Consider the following 15,180-nt stretch of genomic DNA (forward strand, 5'->3'; position numbering starts at 1 on the left):
ATTCAACTATGCCGAGATTAAACTTAGTGATGCAAACAACACGGAAGATTATGAAGTGTTAAATAACATGTTTAATAAATGTTTACAAGAAAGACATCATGCAATAGTTCTGGTATTTACAAGTCTGTAATTGATAGCAAGTTGAAAATATGGATTGGAATATGTTCAAGTAACACATCAATTCAGCCTAGGACAATGACCAGAGAATAAATGGCCTGTTTTTTTTTTGTGTTAAGTGATATATTTTCTTTATTATGACTTAGTCTAGGACTTTTCTTTTCCTAAGATTAATTTATTTTCCTAAGATTATTTCTTTTCCTAAGATTAATTTCTTTTCCTAAGATTATTTCTTTCCTAAGTTTAATTTATTTTCCTAAGATTTATTATTTTCCTAAGATTATTTCTTTTCCTAAGATTAATTTCTTTTCCTAAGATTATTTCTTTCCTAAGTTTAATTTATTTTCCTAAGATTTATTATTTTCCTAAGATTATTTCTTTTCCTGAGATTAATTTCTATTCCTAAGATTGTTTCTTTTCTTAAGATTAATTTCTTTTCCTAAGATTATTTCTTTTCCTGAGATTAATTTTTTTTTCCTAAGATTATTTCTTTTCCTAAGATTATTTCTATTCCTAAGATTAATTTCTTTTCCCAAGATTATTTCTTTTCCTGAGATTAATTTCTATTCCTAAGATTGTTTCTATTCTTAAGATTAATTTCTTTTCCTAAGATTATTTCTTTTCCTAAGATTAATTTCTTTTCCTGAGATAATTTTTAAAAAATGTAAGGTTTACGTTAACCTTTTATTTTTTATCTTTTCTCCATCTCTCCCTCTCTTTCTCTCTCATTATCTATTTCTTTCTTCTTTCACTATTTCTTCCACTTTCTCATTTGTCGTTGGTCAATATAGTCCGATATTTTTCCACTTTTTTCCTGACCCCTAGCCACTTTCATCTCTCTATTTCTTAAGCCTTATATTTATCACCATTTATTATTTGTTTATTCCCCCGTCTCTCTCAGGTTTTCATTTCCCACTTTCTTAAAATTTTCTCTTTTTTTTTTCTCTACACTCTCTCTGTCTTTCTCTCTTGCACTTTGTGTGTTTCCTCTCTATAGTGTTGCTTTAAAGACCGCATCACAAACGAACAGATTAGAGACAAGTGTTACTACAGCGATTGGACCCCATGATGACCTGCTAACTATAATTAAAAAAAAAAAAAAAAGCAGGATCTTCAGGGAACAGTACCAGGGAAAAAAGGAGAAGAGGCAGACAGAGAAAGTGATGGGAAGACAACATTAAAGAATGAAAGGGCCTGATATTGAAAAAAGTTACATCCAAGGATAAAGACAGGAATGGAGAAACATGGTAAAAAAATCTTGCGTGGTGCCCCAATGATCCAACAGACTAAGGCATAGCTGAAGGTGTGATTGTTTCTTTTCTTTCTCTCTACTAAATGACTCGCTGTGCAACTATTTCTTCTCTAAGACTTCAGTCGTCAGCAGCCCAACAAAACTGTAATTACTGTTATATTTGTGTCACCATTGAACGTGCAATCTCTCACAAGGTTTCTATGGAGATCTTCCAGTTTATTGCCCATAGTCCTTTTGTGCCTAGTAACTACACTTTCAGCTATCACAAGATTGCCCTGGAAAAAAAAAAAGGCAAAAAAAAGGTCTTATTAATATTGCTTTTAGTCCAATCTAACAATAAACAAAGATTGAAATAATTCATTATGAAGCCATTCGAGTCCATTTCCATAAACATTTTTTAATTAAAAACTTTTTATGATAAAATAACACAAATAGACTTAGAATGTACTACCTAATTTGATATCTATAATAATGTGTACTATTTTGGCGCCTATCTGCATATGTGGCACGCATTGAGAATGGCGCTGGGGCATCGTGCACTTCTTCCCCCCCCCCCATCACTACGCCTCTGATCCTTGGGGCTCATCTTACAAGGTTGTTTCATATTTTTAGGGTTTTGTACTTACCTTGCTTGAGATCTGAACTAATGTTGAATGGGTTCAATTTTGTTGGGGTTGAGTTAGTTGCGTTCCGTTTAGTTGGGTTCGGGTTGATTTGGTTCCGTTTTGCTGGATTTGCGTTGATTGGGTTCCGTTTTGCTGGATTTGCGTTGGTTGGGTTCGGGTTGGTTTGGTTCCGTTTTGCTGGATTTGCGTTGGTTGGGTTCAGGTTGGTTTGGTTCTGTTTTGCTGGATTTGCGTTGGTTGGGTTCAGGTTGGTTTGGTTCCGTTTTGCTGGATTTGCGTTGGTTGGGTTCCGTTTTGCTGGATTTGCGTTGGTTGGGTTCGGGTTGGTTTGGTTCCGTTTTGCTGGATTTGCGTTGGTTGGGTTCCGTTTTGCTGGATTTGCGTTGTGTGGGTTTGGCTTTATTGGATTCGGTTTCGATTGGTTGAATTGGGTCAATTTCGGTTGAGCTGGGCTTTTTTGGGCTGTGCTTGCTTAAACCAGTCAAAGTCGAAGTTGTCCCAGATGTTGTACTAGAGAACTTTGCGTAAGCGGACTGTTCGTCCACTATCAATGATTGTTTGTGCCTTGTTCTGTTTCAAAACAAAATGCATTGGCATACCTTTAATGGACTAATATATACATAATACATTCACATACAATCCAGGCTCACATAGGTCTCACCAGCCACGTGAGGAAGCACAAAACCCCAGTGCAAAGCCCAAAGCCACCTGAATGACAAAAGTGGTCATCATCGAACCACTATGGACGAACTATATACAAATATACCAAATATACTCTTAGCGAGTTAGCTTGTTACTTACTGAGCTGATTAGTGATCTATTTACATACTAAATTAACAAACTATATGTCTATTACTTTTGTTGTTAAGCTATTAAGTTACTTAATTTGTTTGATAGTCCATAATTGCTATAAACAGCTAGTTAGCTTCTTAGCTAAGAGAGCTAAAATTAAACATTTTGTTTATATGTTAGTTACTTGTTAGTCAGTCTGTTAGTCGGTCAGTTAGTTATTCAAATAGTCAGTCAGTACGTAGTTATTTATTTAGTTAGATAGTAAGTAGTTAGTTTGTTGCTTAGTAAAGAAAGTAAAGTTTCCTCTTTTTTTTTCCCATGCCATCTATAGGGCAGCTGATGTTAAGGTCATCTGCTTCTTTGGCCAACGGTTAAATTTATAGAGAGCAGGTTGTCATATGGCCAGTACGATGACCAACCGCCTTTACTTTCTCAAAGTAAAGCCAGATGCCCATTAGATTTGGGTGGACTCATGGGCGCCCTATAAAATCCAAAAAATTCAAAATCCCAGTCTTCGACGAGATTCGAACCCAGGACCCCAGGTTCAATAGCCAGGCGCTTAACCATTCAACCACCGCGCCCCCAACTACTTACTTACTTGCTTAAGCACAAGGTTACTTATTTAATGTTTTTTTTATAAACTAGTTAGCTAGAAAATTACAAAGCAATGCAGATTAAGACATCCTGAGATAATTGCTTGCTCAAGATCCGCAGTATATTAAAAAAAAAAAATCAGAGAACGCCCCTACTTTTGCTTGATTATGTCCGCCGTTTGGAAGATGAACGAACCCATAAGGCCATCCACTACCCTCGTCATGCGACTGGCACACGAGGAACTAGTCGATAGCACTTTTGAAAAGTTTATGATATGAAACGTGACCTCAAGGGCGTGGACACCGATATTGACTACAAGGTAGACATTAGCCCTGGGGCGCACAATGTGGCGAAGGCGAGAGGGGGGGGGGAAAGGAAAACGGCCCTGGCCAGGCACTTATCAACATGCTTCCGAAACGATGTGTCATTTGAATATATAAGCGTGATGAACAGTGGCAGTGAACATGTGACTACTAAATTATAATTTTGCATTTGTAACAAATGGTTAGGTGATTTTACAATGAAACTATGATATCCGGTATAGAATATTACTATTATTTTATTTCTTAAGTTATGTATAAAAATGATACTTACAAGGCGTGAAGCATTGTGTATAAAGGAAGTATTAGAAATATAACCATCAGAATATACAAGGGACTAAAAGAGGCTGAAAAGAAAAAGATAGTAGCACAACAGTTATCGGCCTTTCTCCATCACACTAGTCGGAGCTGTAATAAAAATCATTCTAAAGACCAATTTTAATTATATGACACTCAGATGGTGGACAAATATTTAGTTAAATCTAAATGAAGAACTATATGATCAGGGCCGGCCCTAACAACTGCGGGGCCCTATGCGAAGTGGAATGCGCGGGGCCCAGTCTAGGTAAGGATAATAAGTGAAAATTAAGATTTTGTATTAGAAAATAAATCCGTCTTTGCATTACATCTTATTAAATTAAAACTGACAATAACATTTTTTTTTCAACATGCTTATTATTGGCGCTTACCACATTGAATGACACCTTTAGTTGACAATGTTGTCTATTTTTAAGATTTTTTATTTTTCAGGTGATTTTAATAATTTCGACTCGAGCAAAGTTGTGTGTACTGAGCGCCCAAATGCAGCATGGGAAACCCTCTCCCTGATACCCCCTTCCCCCACTGGTCCACAAATGAGATTGATCCAAAGCGCTCTGAGCATGCTATAAACATGAAAGTAGCGCTATATAAAAGCTATAATTTAATTTTATTAGTTCCCTATTTAATTATTCCAAAGAATACTATATTTTATTTATAGAACAAACCACCTAACAAAAGCGTTGGAAAATGACCTAATTAGCTAATCTGATAAGACACAGCTATATAAACAGTAGGTTCTATTGGTTTTACCTAAACAGGTTCCGAACGTTCGCTCTCCACAATCCGCCCCACACTTCTCCATACAGCTGAACTTGCAATTCTCACCATACTCATTCCAACCACATGCTGATATAATAATAGATATAATAATTGAGTTAATGAGATAAATGATCCGTTAAATAAAACTAATATTTTACTTAGACTTAGACTAGTCTAAGACTAGTCTTAGTCTAGACCAGTGGTCTTCAACGGGGGCGCTATCACCCCTTAGGGGGCGTTTTCAAGATTGCCCAAAGTGCGGTAGGGGGACGGTGGGCACAAAAGGGGGCGGTAAGGGAGGCGGGGCTGGACATGAAGGCGGAAAGAAGAAACTAAAAGGGCACTGAAACAAAACAAATTTAAAAATTCTTCAAAATTAAAGCTGGCAAACAAATTATAGTTAGATTGCTTCTAATTTAAGAATAGAAACAGTGTTAGAAATTAAGTTCGGGAATCCCATTTTCTATTTTAAATTCTTTTTTTTTTTATGTAAACGCAGTGTCTTTCGATTTTAAGATTTAATAAACAATGATTATAGTTTATTTTACCTACATATGTTAATATGTAGATATGTACATGTGAATTGAAACAAACGTCAAAGCTAACATTCAAATAGAATAATTTAACCTTTTTTTAAACAAAAAAACATTGACAAAGTGTTGTTACAAAAGCTCGCTGGTATGTAAAGGTATAGTGCTAAGGGTTTTAGTGAATTACCACGAGATAAAAAGTATGTTCTACTTTGAATGACGGCATTTCAGATCAGGTTATGAAACCAAGTCGGCTTCAGGAACATATAGCAATATCTAAAAATAATTTTTAGATATTCATGAACAATTATACAAATCTACAATTAAAACAATATTAAAAACAAACAAGATTACAAAGAGAGTTTGTGTTACACAAACTCAGAGGCGGCCCCCGTCGAAGTCGGATCCCTGTCGGATCTGCATATTCGCAAATAATATTCAAGAGGTGATTTAATTTTGATGTAAAATGTTTTACACGTTTCGGATGTTCCTTCAGAGTTGAAGATAATTACTTCCTAGTCCAAACCTCCCGCAGGACGACGGGGGATGGGAGCGGGCAGGGTTTGAACCCTGGGCCATCCATAAATCTGAACGACAGTCCAGCGCGCAAACCGCACGACCAGGCAGCCATCCGATGGTCAAAAGTAATAATGTTTCAAAGATTCATTTGCCGTAAATTTAAATTTAATAAAAAAATAGTAGATTAGTTTTAGTATATTAAAATATTACAATATTGATCAAAACGTTTGGAAATGAAAATCTACACTTTTTTTTTTACACTTTAAGTTTAGAAATTGAAATTCTACATCTTAATCTAGTCTATTTTAGTCTAAACTAGATCTAGAAATTCTAGATCTAGACTCTAAAATTATTTTAATTAGAATATAAATCCAGATCTAGATATACTGTAATAAAAATCTAGATCTAGTTTAAAAAATCTAGATTAGATCTAAATCAAGATATCATTCCTTTTTTAAACGCGAGTCACATAACGAGGCTTAATAAACATTACTATACCGAGTTCTTTTTTCATTTCATTTGAAGAATTAATTCCATATAACGTCAGAGGGAAAAAAAACACTACGTCACACGGCCTAGCTAGACTAAAAATCGCCTTCATCTATAAGAGCCATTTATCGAGTGTTCATAGACTTTGGTGCACCGAGTGCGTTCTTTAAGCATTTCTTTTAAAGAATTCATTCCATATGACGTCAAAGGAAAAAAAACACTACGTCACACGGCCTAGCTAGAATAAAAATCGCCTTCATCATTACGAGCCTTTTATCGAGTGTTCATAGACATTGGTGCACCGAGTGCGTTCTTTTAGCATTTCATTTAAAGAATTCATTCCATATGACGTCAAAGGAAAAAAAAACACTACGTCACAAGGCCTAGCTAGACTAAAAATCACCTTTATCAACACGAGCCATTTCTCGAGTGTTCATAGACATTGGTGCACCGAGTGCGTTCTTTTAGCATTTCATTTAAAGAATTCATTCCATGTGACGTCAAAGGAAAAAAAAAACACTACGTCACACGGCTTAGTTAGACTAAAATATGTTTTCATTAATACAAGCAATTTTTTCGAGGGTTAATAGACATTGGTGCACCGAGTGCGTTCTTTTAACATTACATTTAAAGAGTCCATTCATATGACGTCAAAGAAAAAAAATTCCATTACCTCACAATAGGCTAGTACCGGTACCATAAAAAAAAAATGTCTTTATTTACACGAGATATTTAACGAGGGTTCATAGACATTGGTGCACTGAGTTCTAATAGATATTATTTAAAAAGGATCAAAGCCACATTGTTTTTGCGTTTTGTCTGTCAGTCGGTCTGTCCGTTATCTTGATATAAAAAAAACAACTAAAAGTTATTAAAAATTGATTAACCTTTATTTTATGTTTCAAAACATCGCAATAATTTTTAGGTATGAACACAATTGAAAAGTTTATATAATAGATTGTTCCGGATGTTTGTATAAATAGTAAAAGAAAAAGAGAATTTCAGATAAATGTAATACCGTTAATTAATTTTTTTGGATTGTCTCGTATAAAAATTAGATGTACTACAGCCACGTGGAGAGATTTTCATACCTTACTTTGGTGTTTGGATTCTGTTTTCCTTAAAAATCGGAACATAATATTAACGATAATTAGATTTTTTAATGTTTTAGGTAGAAAGTTAAATGTACTGTAAGAGAGTAGTGAGTTAAAATATTTTTCATAAAAATCCGTAAAAACATTATTTCGTAAATGAGAAGATTATTTGTTTATTAATTAGAAGAGGGAGTTCAAACAATTATTTGGCGTTAGTAGATTTTTAAATAAATTCGGAAATTTCTGGCGACGATTTGTAAAAAACAAAATCCGGAACTTTCTTTATCGATTACAAAACTTCTATGTTATGTTTTACAAGAAAATTAAATGTCTAAAAAGTAATTTTCAGTAATCAATTCTAGTAAATTACTTTTTTTAAAAGCCTTATGCGATTTCAAACAATCATTAGGCATAATTCATGTTTTATAAAACAATATCCGGAACATTTTTACACTTAATGAAATATAAGTCAGTATAGAGATTATGATTTAGCATTAATATGCTATTTACATAAAAAACGGAACAACATATTATTGATAATGTGTTTTTGCAACGTTTAAGCATGGAAATTGAATGTAATATAAGTTAGAAGAGCAAACAAACATTTGTTGGCGTTGATTAGTTTTGCACAAAAAAATCCGGAACAATCAATTTTAGATACTTAAAACTATTTAGATGTTATGGGAGGAACATTAAAGGGTAAATCAGATTTTCAATAGCTTTTAGAGTTCTAGTTTTTTAAATCTAATCGTGACGGACAGACCGACCAACAGACAAAACGCACAAAAATAAGCTTCTTTTATTCGGATGGGGGCACTAAACAAAAAATAAATAAAATCTGATTTTTAAAAAAAGTTTAAGGAATTGGTTTAGCACCTGATCATGTTGCGACGTTACGCTACTGCACGAAAATCGCTGCATAAAAAGTCCATTAAAAAAAATGTGCGTGATATTTACATACAAAGTGCATTATTAGCCTTTATAAACAAACAGAAATGTTTTCTTTTAATTTTAGCAGCTAGTTGACCAGAAAAAACGTCTTTAACTATTATTTGTATTTGTTGTAAACATTTCCTGTACATTTTAAAAATATATTTGACTTAGTGATACTGAAAATACACAAAAATTGTCCATCTTTGTTAGCATATTGTAACATTGCCTCCCTTACATTTACGTAATTGTTTTAGAATTGGTGTATTTTTATGAAAAAATCGCTTGCATAATTAATTTTATAAATTAAACGGTTTGCTTTTAGAAAACCAAAAGTAGCCGTTGCACCTAAACTTTTCAAGCCGGATTTAATGATGAAATAATATTTTTCATATCTCTTCTAGTTTTCGAGATCTGAGTGTGACAGACGGACAGACGGACAGACGGACAGACGGACATTTTGCACAAACCTAATAGCGGCTTTTTCCCCTTACGGGGGCCGCTAAAAAACGACAAAGCAAGATATGTTTTAGTGGCCTCTTGAAAAATGCATAGCTTTTTTTAAAAGTCTTATGATATTGTTTGAAAATTGATTTAAACTAAAATTATTATTTTTTAAACATATGTTACACAAAAAGACTTTTTTTTCCTTTAGTGGTGAAATATTATTTCAAAATTGTCTAGTTATGTAGCTTATGACAACATATAGGGAACCATCAGTGGTTGGAAGCTTCAATGACTTCATAAGTAATATAGAATAAAGAACACATCTATTCACTATTCACCTAGTAAGTTATGATACACAAGAAAAGTTTAGCCCACAATTTCATTTCTATTTGAATCTAATTATCTTCTTCTTCTTCTAGCCAGCTTTATTGCTGCTGAGCTGTGAGCTCTTTTGCAGACTGTGCCAAGGAAAAAAAGTGTGCTGTTTTCTTCAGTTGTTCAGCACTGCTGTACAGGGTGTTGGTTATGTTGGGCTCTAGTGGAAGTAGGGTCTGCCTAAGGTGGATTAGGTGGATTCAAAGAGGATATGGTTTACAGTTTCATAAGGATGGGTGCAGTGTTTACAAGGGGGAGAAAGGGGAGGGGGGAGTTGTGTGGAATTTATTTTGTTCAGATGGTAATTTAACTCATTGACTGCGGTGTTGCTTTTTTTCCAAAAAATGCTACTTTGAAAAAAAAAAAAAAATGTTTGAAAAAAGGCTAAAATAAAAATGTATTATATTAAGTACCAATGATGCTATATATAGTAACATATTAGGTATCAAAATAAAGGTAAATGAATGGCGAATGTGAAAATGTAAACATCTTTTTATTTCAATATAAGATACAAATTATAATCTAAATAATATGACCCTCAGAAAAATAAATAGATGCCAGCTTTAGAACTTTTGAGACCTAAATATAGATTTTGTTCTTTGCATTACTGTTGAAACAGCATATTTAGATTATTTACAGCATTTTCAAAAAGGAATGTGATAAAACAGTCAATAAAAGATGATGAATCATTGATTATATTATTATTTTTACCTGGCTTTTTAGTCAGAAAAAAGTGAAAATTATTGCGCTTTTCATTACTACAAATAACAATAGATACCAGTACTAAATCTATCAACCAAATGCACTCAAATATTATGTACATTTGAATCAATGGGATATAGATCTAGATTTGTCTTCTTTTTTTTTGCCTAGAACATCTTTCATTCTAATACTAGACCAGTGCAAGACATAGGCTAGTGAGAGATCAAAGCCTAAATCCTAATTCATTTTACCTAAGATTTAGACATCTAATAGATCATTATTACTGTTCATTTGTGATAAATAATGGATCTAGAATAGTTTCATATTTTACTTTTATATAGTAGTAAACCTTTCGGAGTGCAACTTGAAACAGTATAGTGATGGGGATGATTTTTACCAAAAAACAATACTAAAAAAATTGCTAGAAAATATACCAAGAAAAGGCCCAGCATGGTGGATTAATATTGGATTTAGATCTGTCATTTCTGTTGTTTTCATTTATCTTAGGCTTAAATCTATAGGAATCTACCCAGGTGTAAAGATAAAAGCATAGATAGATCTAGTCAACCTTGATCTACATTCAAGACCTAGCCATAGCCTAAGGCTAAGCATTTAATAAGGCAATACTAGATCTAAATCTAAATCCTAATAATATCCAAGAAGTATAAATAAAACAATAATAAAGCTTCTTCAGTAGTAAACATTGTGGGTGTGTCTTTGACAAGCATAGGCCATAGCCATGATGTTGTAGACTTTTACAGATAAACAATACTAAAAAAAAGAAAATGGGCAAAAAATGCCCTAAGTCTAGGCTAAGTGGATGCAAAAAATGCCCACAGTGGATGATTATTTGATGTAGATCTAGATCTACAATTTCCTTTCTTTTTATTTATCATAAGTGACATAAGCTTAGTCTTTAGATCTAGAGAAATATCTAGAGTCCAAGTCTAGGTACAGAGTATAGTACTATAGTCTATAGTGATAAAAGCTTAGATCTAGTCAATCTCGATTTACACACTGAGACTACTCTCTACAGACTACACCTAGTCTACTGACAATAATAGATTTAGATCTAGATCCTAATAATATTATTAATATAGAATATAGATCTAGTTCTAGATACATTTTTACAAATCTAAATATGGCTTATATGCTATTGCTAAATTTAGACCTACCTGGATCTAATCATGTCTAATATGTTACTGTAACTGTTAGTGTATCAGTGTATGTATTATTGTATATAAATATTGTATATATTATAATATATCATATCATAATATCATATGATAATAAAAAATAATTATAGATTCTAGATCTAGATCTAGTAAAAATATGAAGTATATCTACTATATGAATTTATGAATATGTGAATAATGATGTGATAAATGTGATATCAAATTCGTCATTATTACTAGATCTATTTATTTGTGATAAATTTTAGAATAATTATAAAGTTTCTTCAGTAGTAAACATTGTGGGTGTGTCTTGGACTAGCGTAGTTATTGCGATATTTTTTTACATTGTAAGAAAAGTAATAAATAAATGTCTAAATACAGCCAAATGCTTCTATTTCTATGTAACTATGTAAACAAAGGATGAAGAACTCTTTTATAAAGTAAAAATAGTTCGACTGTTGTTAGTTAAAAATTTTAATTAAAAAATGCAACGAAACAAAGATAGGGCAAGAACGTCTATGGGATAGACGTTCCGTGCGTTTAGGGTCAGACAGACCGTCTATGGGATAGACGCTCCGCACTCATTGAGTTTTAATAGAGATGTGTGTCCTGTTCTTAGTTGGAAAATTGTAGATTGCTCTTTGCCTAGAAGGAAGTTAATACTGTCCAGTTTGTTAGGCATGGTCATTTCTTTGTACATGGCTCTGCCTGTGTATCCTGTTGCCCTTTGGTTAAGCAACTCGTCTTTGTGATTGTTGACTAACATAGACCTTAGGGTGAGTTAGTTAACAGGTCTATCTGGTTGTTACAAGAAACACTACTGCCCAAGAAAAAAAATAAATATCACAGGCTACACACAGTACAGATGCCTTAGCACCAAATGTCAGGGAATTATGAACCGCATAAGAATCGACACTCACTACAGATCTCAACATGCAAAAAATACTTCTTTGGAGAGGAGGAACTAAGTAGCCTACGCCATCAAAAACTTCTATTGCTTACCATCTTCAACATCAGAAATAGTCCTACAACTACCACACTACACAAGAATCTAATTATAAAATTGAAAATAAAATACAAACCCATGCCGCACATAATCTCATATTACAACAGTTTTGTGAAACAAATGATGAAAATGATGTTAGACTCTCGTTGTAAACTGAAGTACGCTGGATTTCGAAAGGGGTTTGTTATTGCTCGTTTCGTTAAGCTCTTAAATACAATTTTGATTTTTTGTTTGAGAAAGAGGAATATTCAACGGTTGGCGATGACTAAAAGCAGGCTAATAAAAATGTTTTACATGGTAGGCATCTAACACAAACGAATGAAGCGAACCTCCGACTGCAAGGAAAAAGAGTGACTTTCATTGATTATATCATTTTATATTTTATCGAGATATGAAATATATTTTAAAGAGTTTTACAATCTCACATAACTTGTTTGTTGACAAATTAATTACTGCATAAGGACACCGATATCTATGCAATTTACATAACAATGCCCAATGAAGAAATTACAATTCGCTTCTAAAATTTAAAAAAAAAAATATAAATGACAATTATTAAACATATTTTACTGATGTTCAAAGTGATTTGCAGAACAAAATAGATTTACAAAATTATGTCTTCGGTAAAAAAAGAATGTAAACACAGTGGCGTAGCTAGGGTGGGTGGAGGAGGGGGGAGAATTTGATAATTTGACAGCATAAAAATTAATAAAAAGATGACATTTTGTTCAAATTGCCTTCTCACGCTTCTTTATAAGTGTTTTTTTTTTTAAGGGGGGCGCTGGCCATTTTTTTTAAAGAAAAAATACGAAAAGGGGGCGGTAGGCCAAAAAAGGTTGAAGACCACTGGTCAAGACTAAGGCGCATTGGGCGCAAGCTGTCTCCATAAAGTCCTGTCATTGGCAATATCTGAAGCCTCCTCCCACCAGGTGTCCACAGTTATAAGGTCCTCCATGAAGGTGTGTCGCAGTAATACGAGGTCGTCCTTGTTTGCGCTTTCGTCGTATTAACCACCATGTCATCGCAACTCTTGGTATGCGTAGTTCATTTTCTCAGAGAACATGTCTCGCAAACCTCATGCGACGCTCACTAAGTGTTCGACTCCCTGTTCGGCATAGGATTTCCTTGTTTGAGACCCGATCTGTCTAACTGACTCCCAAAAAATCCGTCTCATCCATTTTTGTTGAGCCACATTTAGTCTTTTCTCAATTTTGACAGATGACTTCCATGTCTCACATGCATACGTTGCAGTTGTAATGACGATCGTGTTGAGAAAGTGTATTTTTGTCTCGAGCCCAATGGCTTGGCTTGTCACTGCTTTTCCTATTCGGCACGCTACATCATGGTAGGCATCCCCATCATTTGTTATAATGCTGACAAGGTACGTGAATTTGTCCAGCTCTTTAGGATTGCACCGGCGAAGTCTGACTGGGTCACCCTTTGCCTTATATCCCACTTGCAAAGTTTATTATTCAAGTTTATGTGGAGACCAATTTTGGGTGATTCTCTGCCTAGGCTCTCCGTCATTTCTTGTATGCAATTATTAAATTTATTAAAATAAAAAATAAAACAAATATACCTACCAGAAATTGTAACGCTATTAGATACGAAATTCGAGAAAATCTAAGATTTGTTTTAAAACTATTGAGTCTATATAGTTGCGCGCCCCTATCGTAAAAAGTTGTAAATTGTATAAGGTCCTATGTCAAGAAAAATGAACACGTCTAGTACTTGTGGTATGTGTAATTATGCAATGTTATCTGTCTTCATCGAGAAGTACATAGAAGTCTTAGTTCATAAAGAGCTGGTTGTGAGTGTGAATAATGTTCGTATTTGCTTCGATATTGTTATTATTACAGTAGATACGCTGAGATGGTCCATTGTAGTCAACCTGAATTTCCATTTGATTCGACCAATACAAATTATCTTATTCTATCTTATCTTATAATTACAATGAAACTACATTTTTTTAGTCTTTTGAAAAAGAAATTGACCGGCATCGCCTCACCCCTTGTTGTTACTGGTCGTTGACTTAAAGCATCAATTCGCTGGTGGAAACCAAACCGTTGTAGGCGTTATATATTTAAACTAACAAAACTTCAAATAACGTGAAACACTTCCTTGTGAACAATACTAAATTGAACTTTATTTATATTATAGACCAAATCAACGTGTAATAAAAAATGTCTATATATAAATGTGTGCTAGACTTTAGGCTTCAGACATTGCCAGTGACAGATCTTTGTGGAGACAGCTTACTGCCCAATGCCCCGAACGACGTGGGAGGACCTAAGTATAAGTCCGAGTAAAACTTTAGTAAAAATATTCTTTAATAAAATTTAACTCACTACAATAGCATAACCGTTCAGTCTGACGTTCTGGAGTCGTCTCACCTTACTTAGACCAAGTGAGGACAATGCCAGCTATCTTGCATCATTCACAACCAATCGCTTACCTCTTCCCAACGTCACCATAGAAACACACACACACACACTCCATCAAACCCCCTACACTCTTCATTTGGTCATGACAGTTTGAGCAACGCTGTCCTACAATTAAAGAATTTCGAGATGAGCTCAGAAACAAACACAAAAATGAATAAGAGAAAATATGGTCCGGAAGCTGAAAATTGAGACAAGTGAATTTTCCACTTGTGGAACGTCAACATAGAATGCTGACCATGTATTTTAAAAACTGCATTCTCCACCAAGAGGCCTATATAAGACACTGGCTCCTTAACACCCGTGTTTTTGGGTATAGATGATCAAGTAGTTTTACCTTCTTTGCAGGCGTTGTGGAAATTTTTGTATCCAGCCTTGCAGCCTGAGCAAATCCCTTCCTGCTTTGAGCATGGATCTTGGCAATTGTAGCACTCTTTCTCACAGGCTTCTCCCCAGTGAAAGGAGGCACATACACCACCAGAGTTTTCTGGTCACAGAAAGTGACTTTTACATTTAATGTTGCATAATAAATAACAATTAGTGCTTTTTTTTTATCTTAACCTCAATGTACAGGGTGGGGCATAGAGATCTCCCACATTTGGTGGGGGCACCGCAGTAGAGTAGCTAGGAATTGGCCATCATTTAAGGGCCCGAGGAACTTAATCTGCTTAGAAGCCCCTGGCATTCGACA

General features: G+C 34.2%; 1 protein-coding gene across 2 annotated transcripts in view; it reads right to left on the reverse strand.

Annotated features, from left to right (window-relative positions):
* Positions 1–942: 942 nt before the first annotated feature.
* The window catches only part of LOC106052720 (uncharacterized), a 60,041-nt gene continuing 45,803 nt past the window's right edge, over positions 943–15,180 (reverse strand). For both annotated transcript variants that reach the window (XM_056017308.1, XM_056017309.1), the window contains 5 exons: positions 14,827–14,976; positions 4,773–4,868; positions 3,976–4,048; positions 1,996–2,565; positions 943–1,644 (listed from right to left, as the gene is read on the reverse strand). In XM_056017308.1, coding sequence (XP_055873283.1) covers positions 2,064–2,565; positions 3,976–4,048; positions 4,773–4,868; positions 14,827–14,976 — 821 coding nt within the window. In that variant the 3' untranslated portion in view covers positions 943–1,644; positions 1,996–2,063. The remainder of the gene's footprint in view (positions 1,645–1,995; positions 2,566–3,975; positions 4,049–4,772; positions 4,869–14,826; positions 14,977–15,180) is intronic.

The sequence above is a fragment of the Biomphalaria glabrata genome, chromosome 18 (genome assembly GCF_947242115.1).
Source record: "Biomphalaria glabrata chromosome 18, xgBioGlab47.1, whole genome shotgun sequence".
Taxonomy (NCBI): domain Eukaryota; kingdom Metazoa; phylum Mollusca; class Gastropoda; family Planorbidae; genus Biomphalaria; species Biomphalaria glabrata.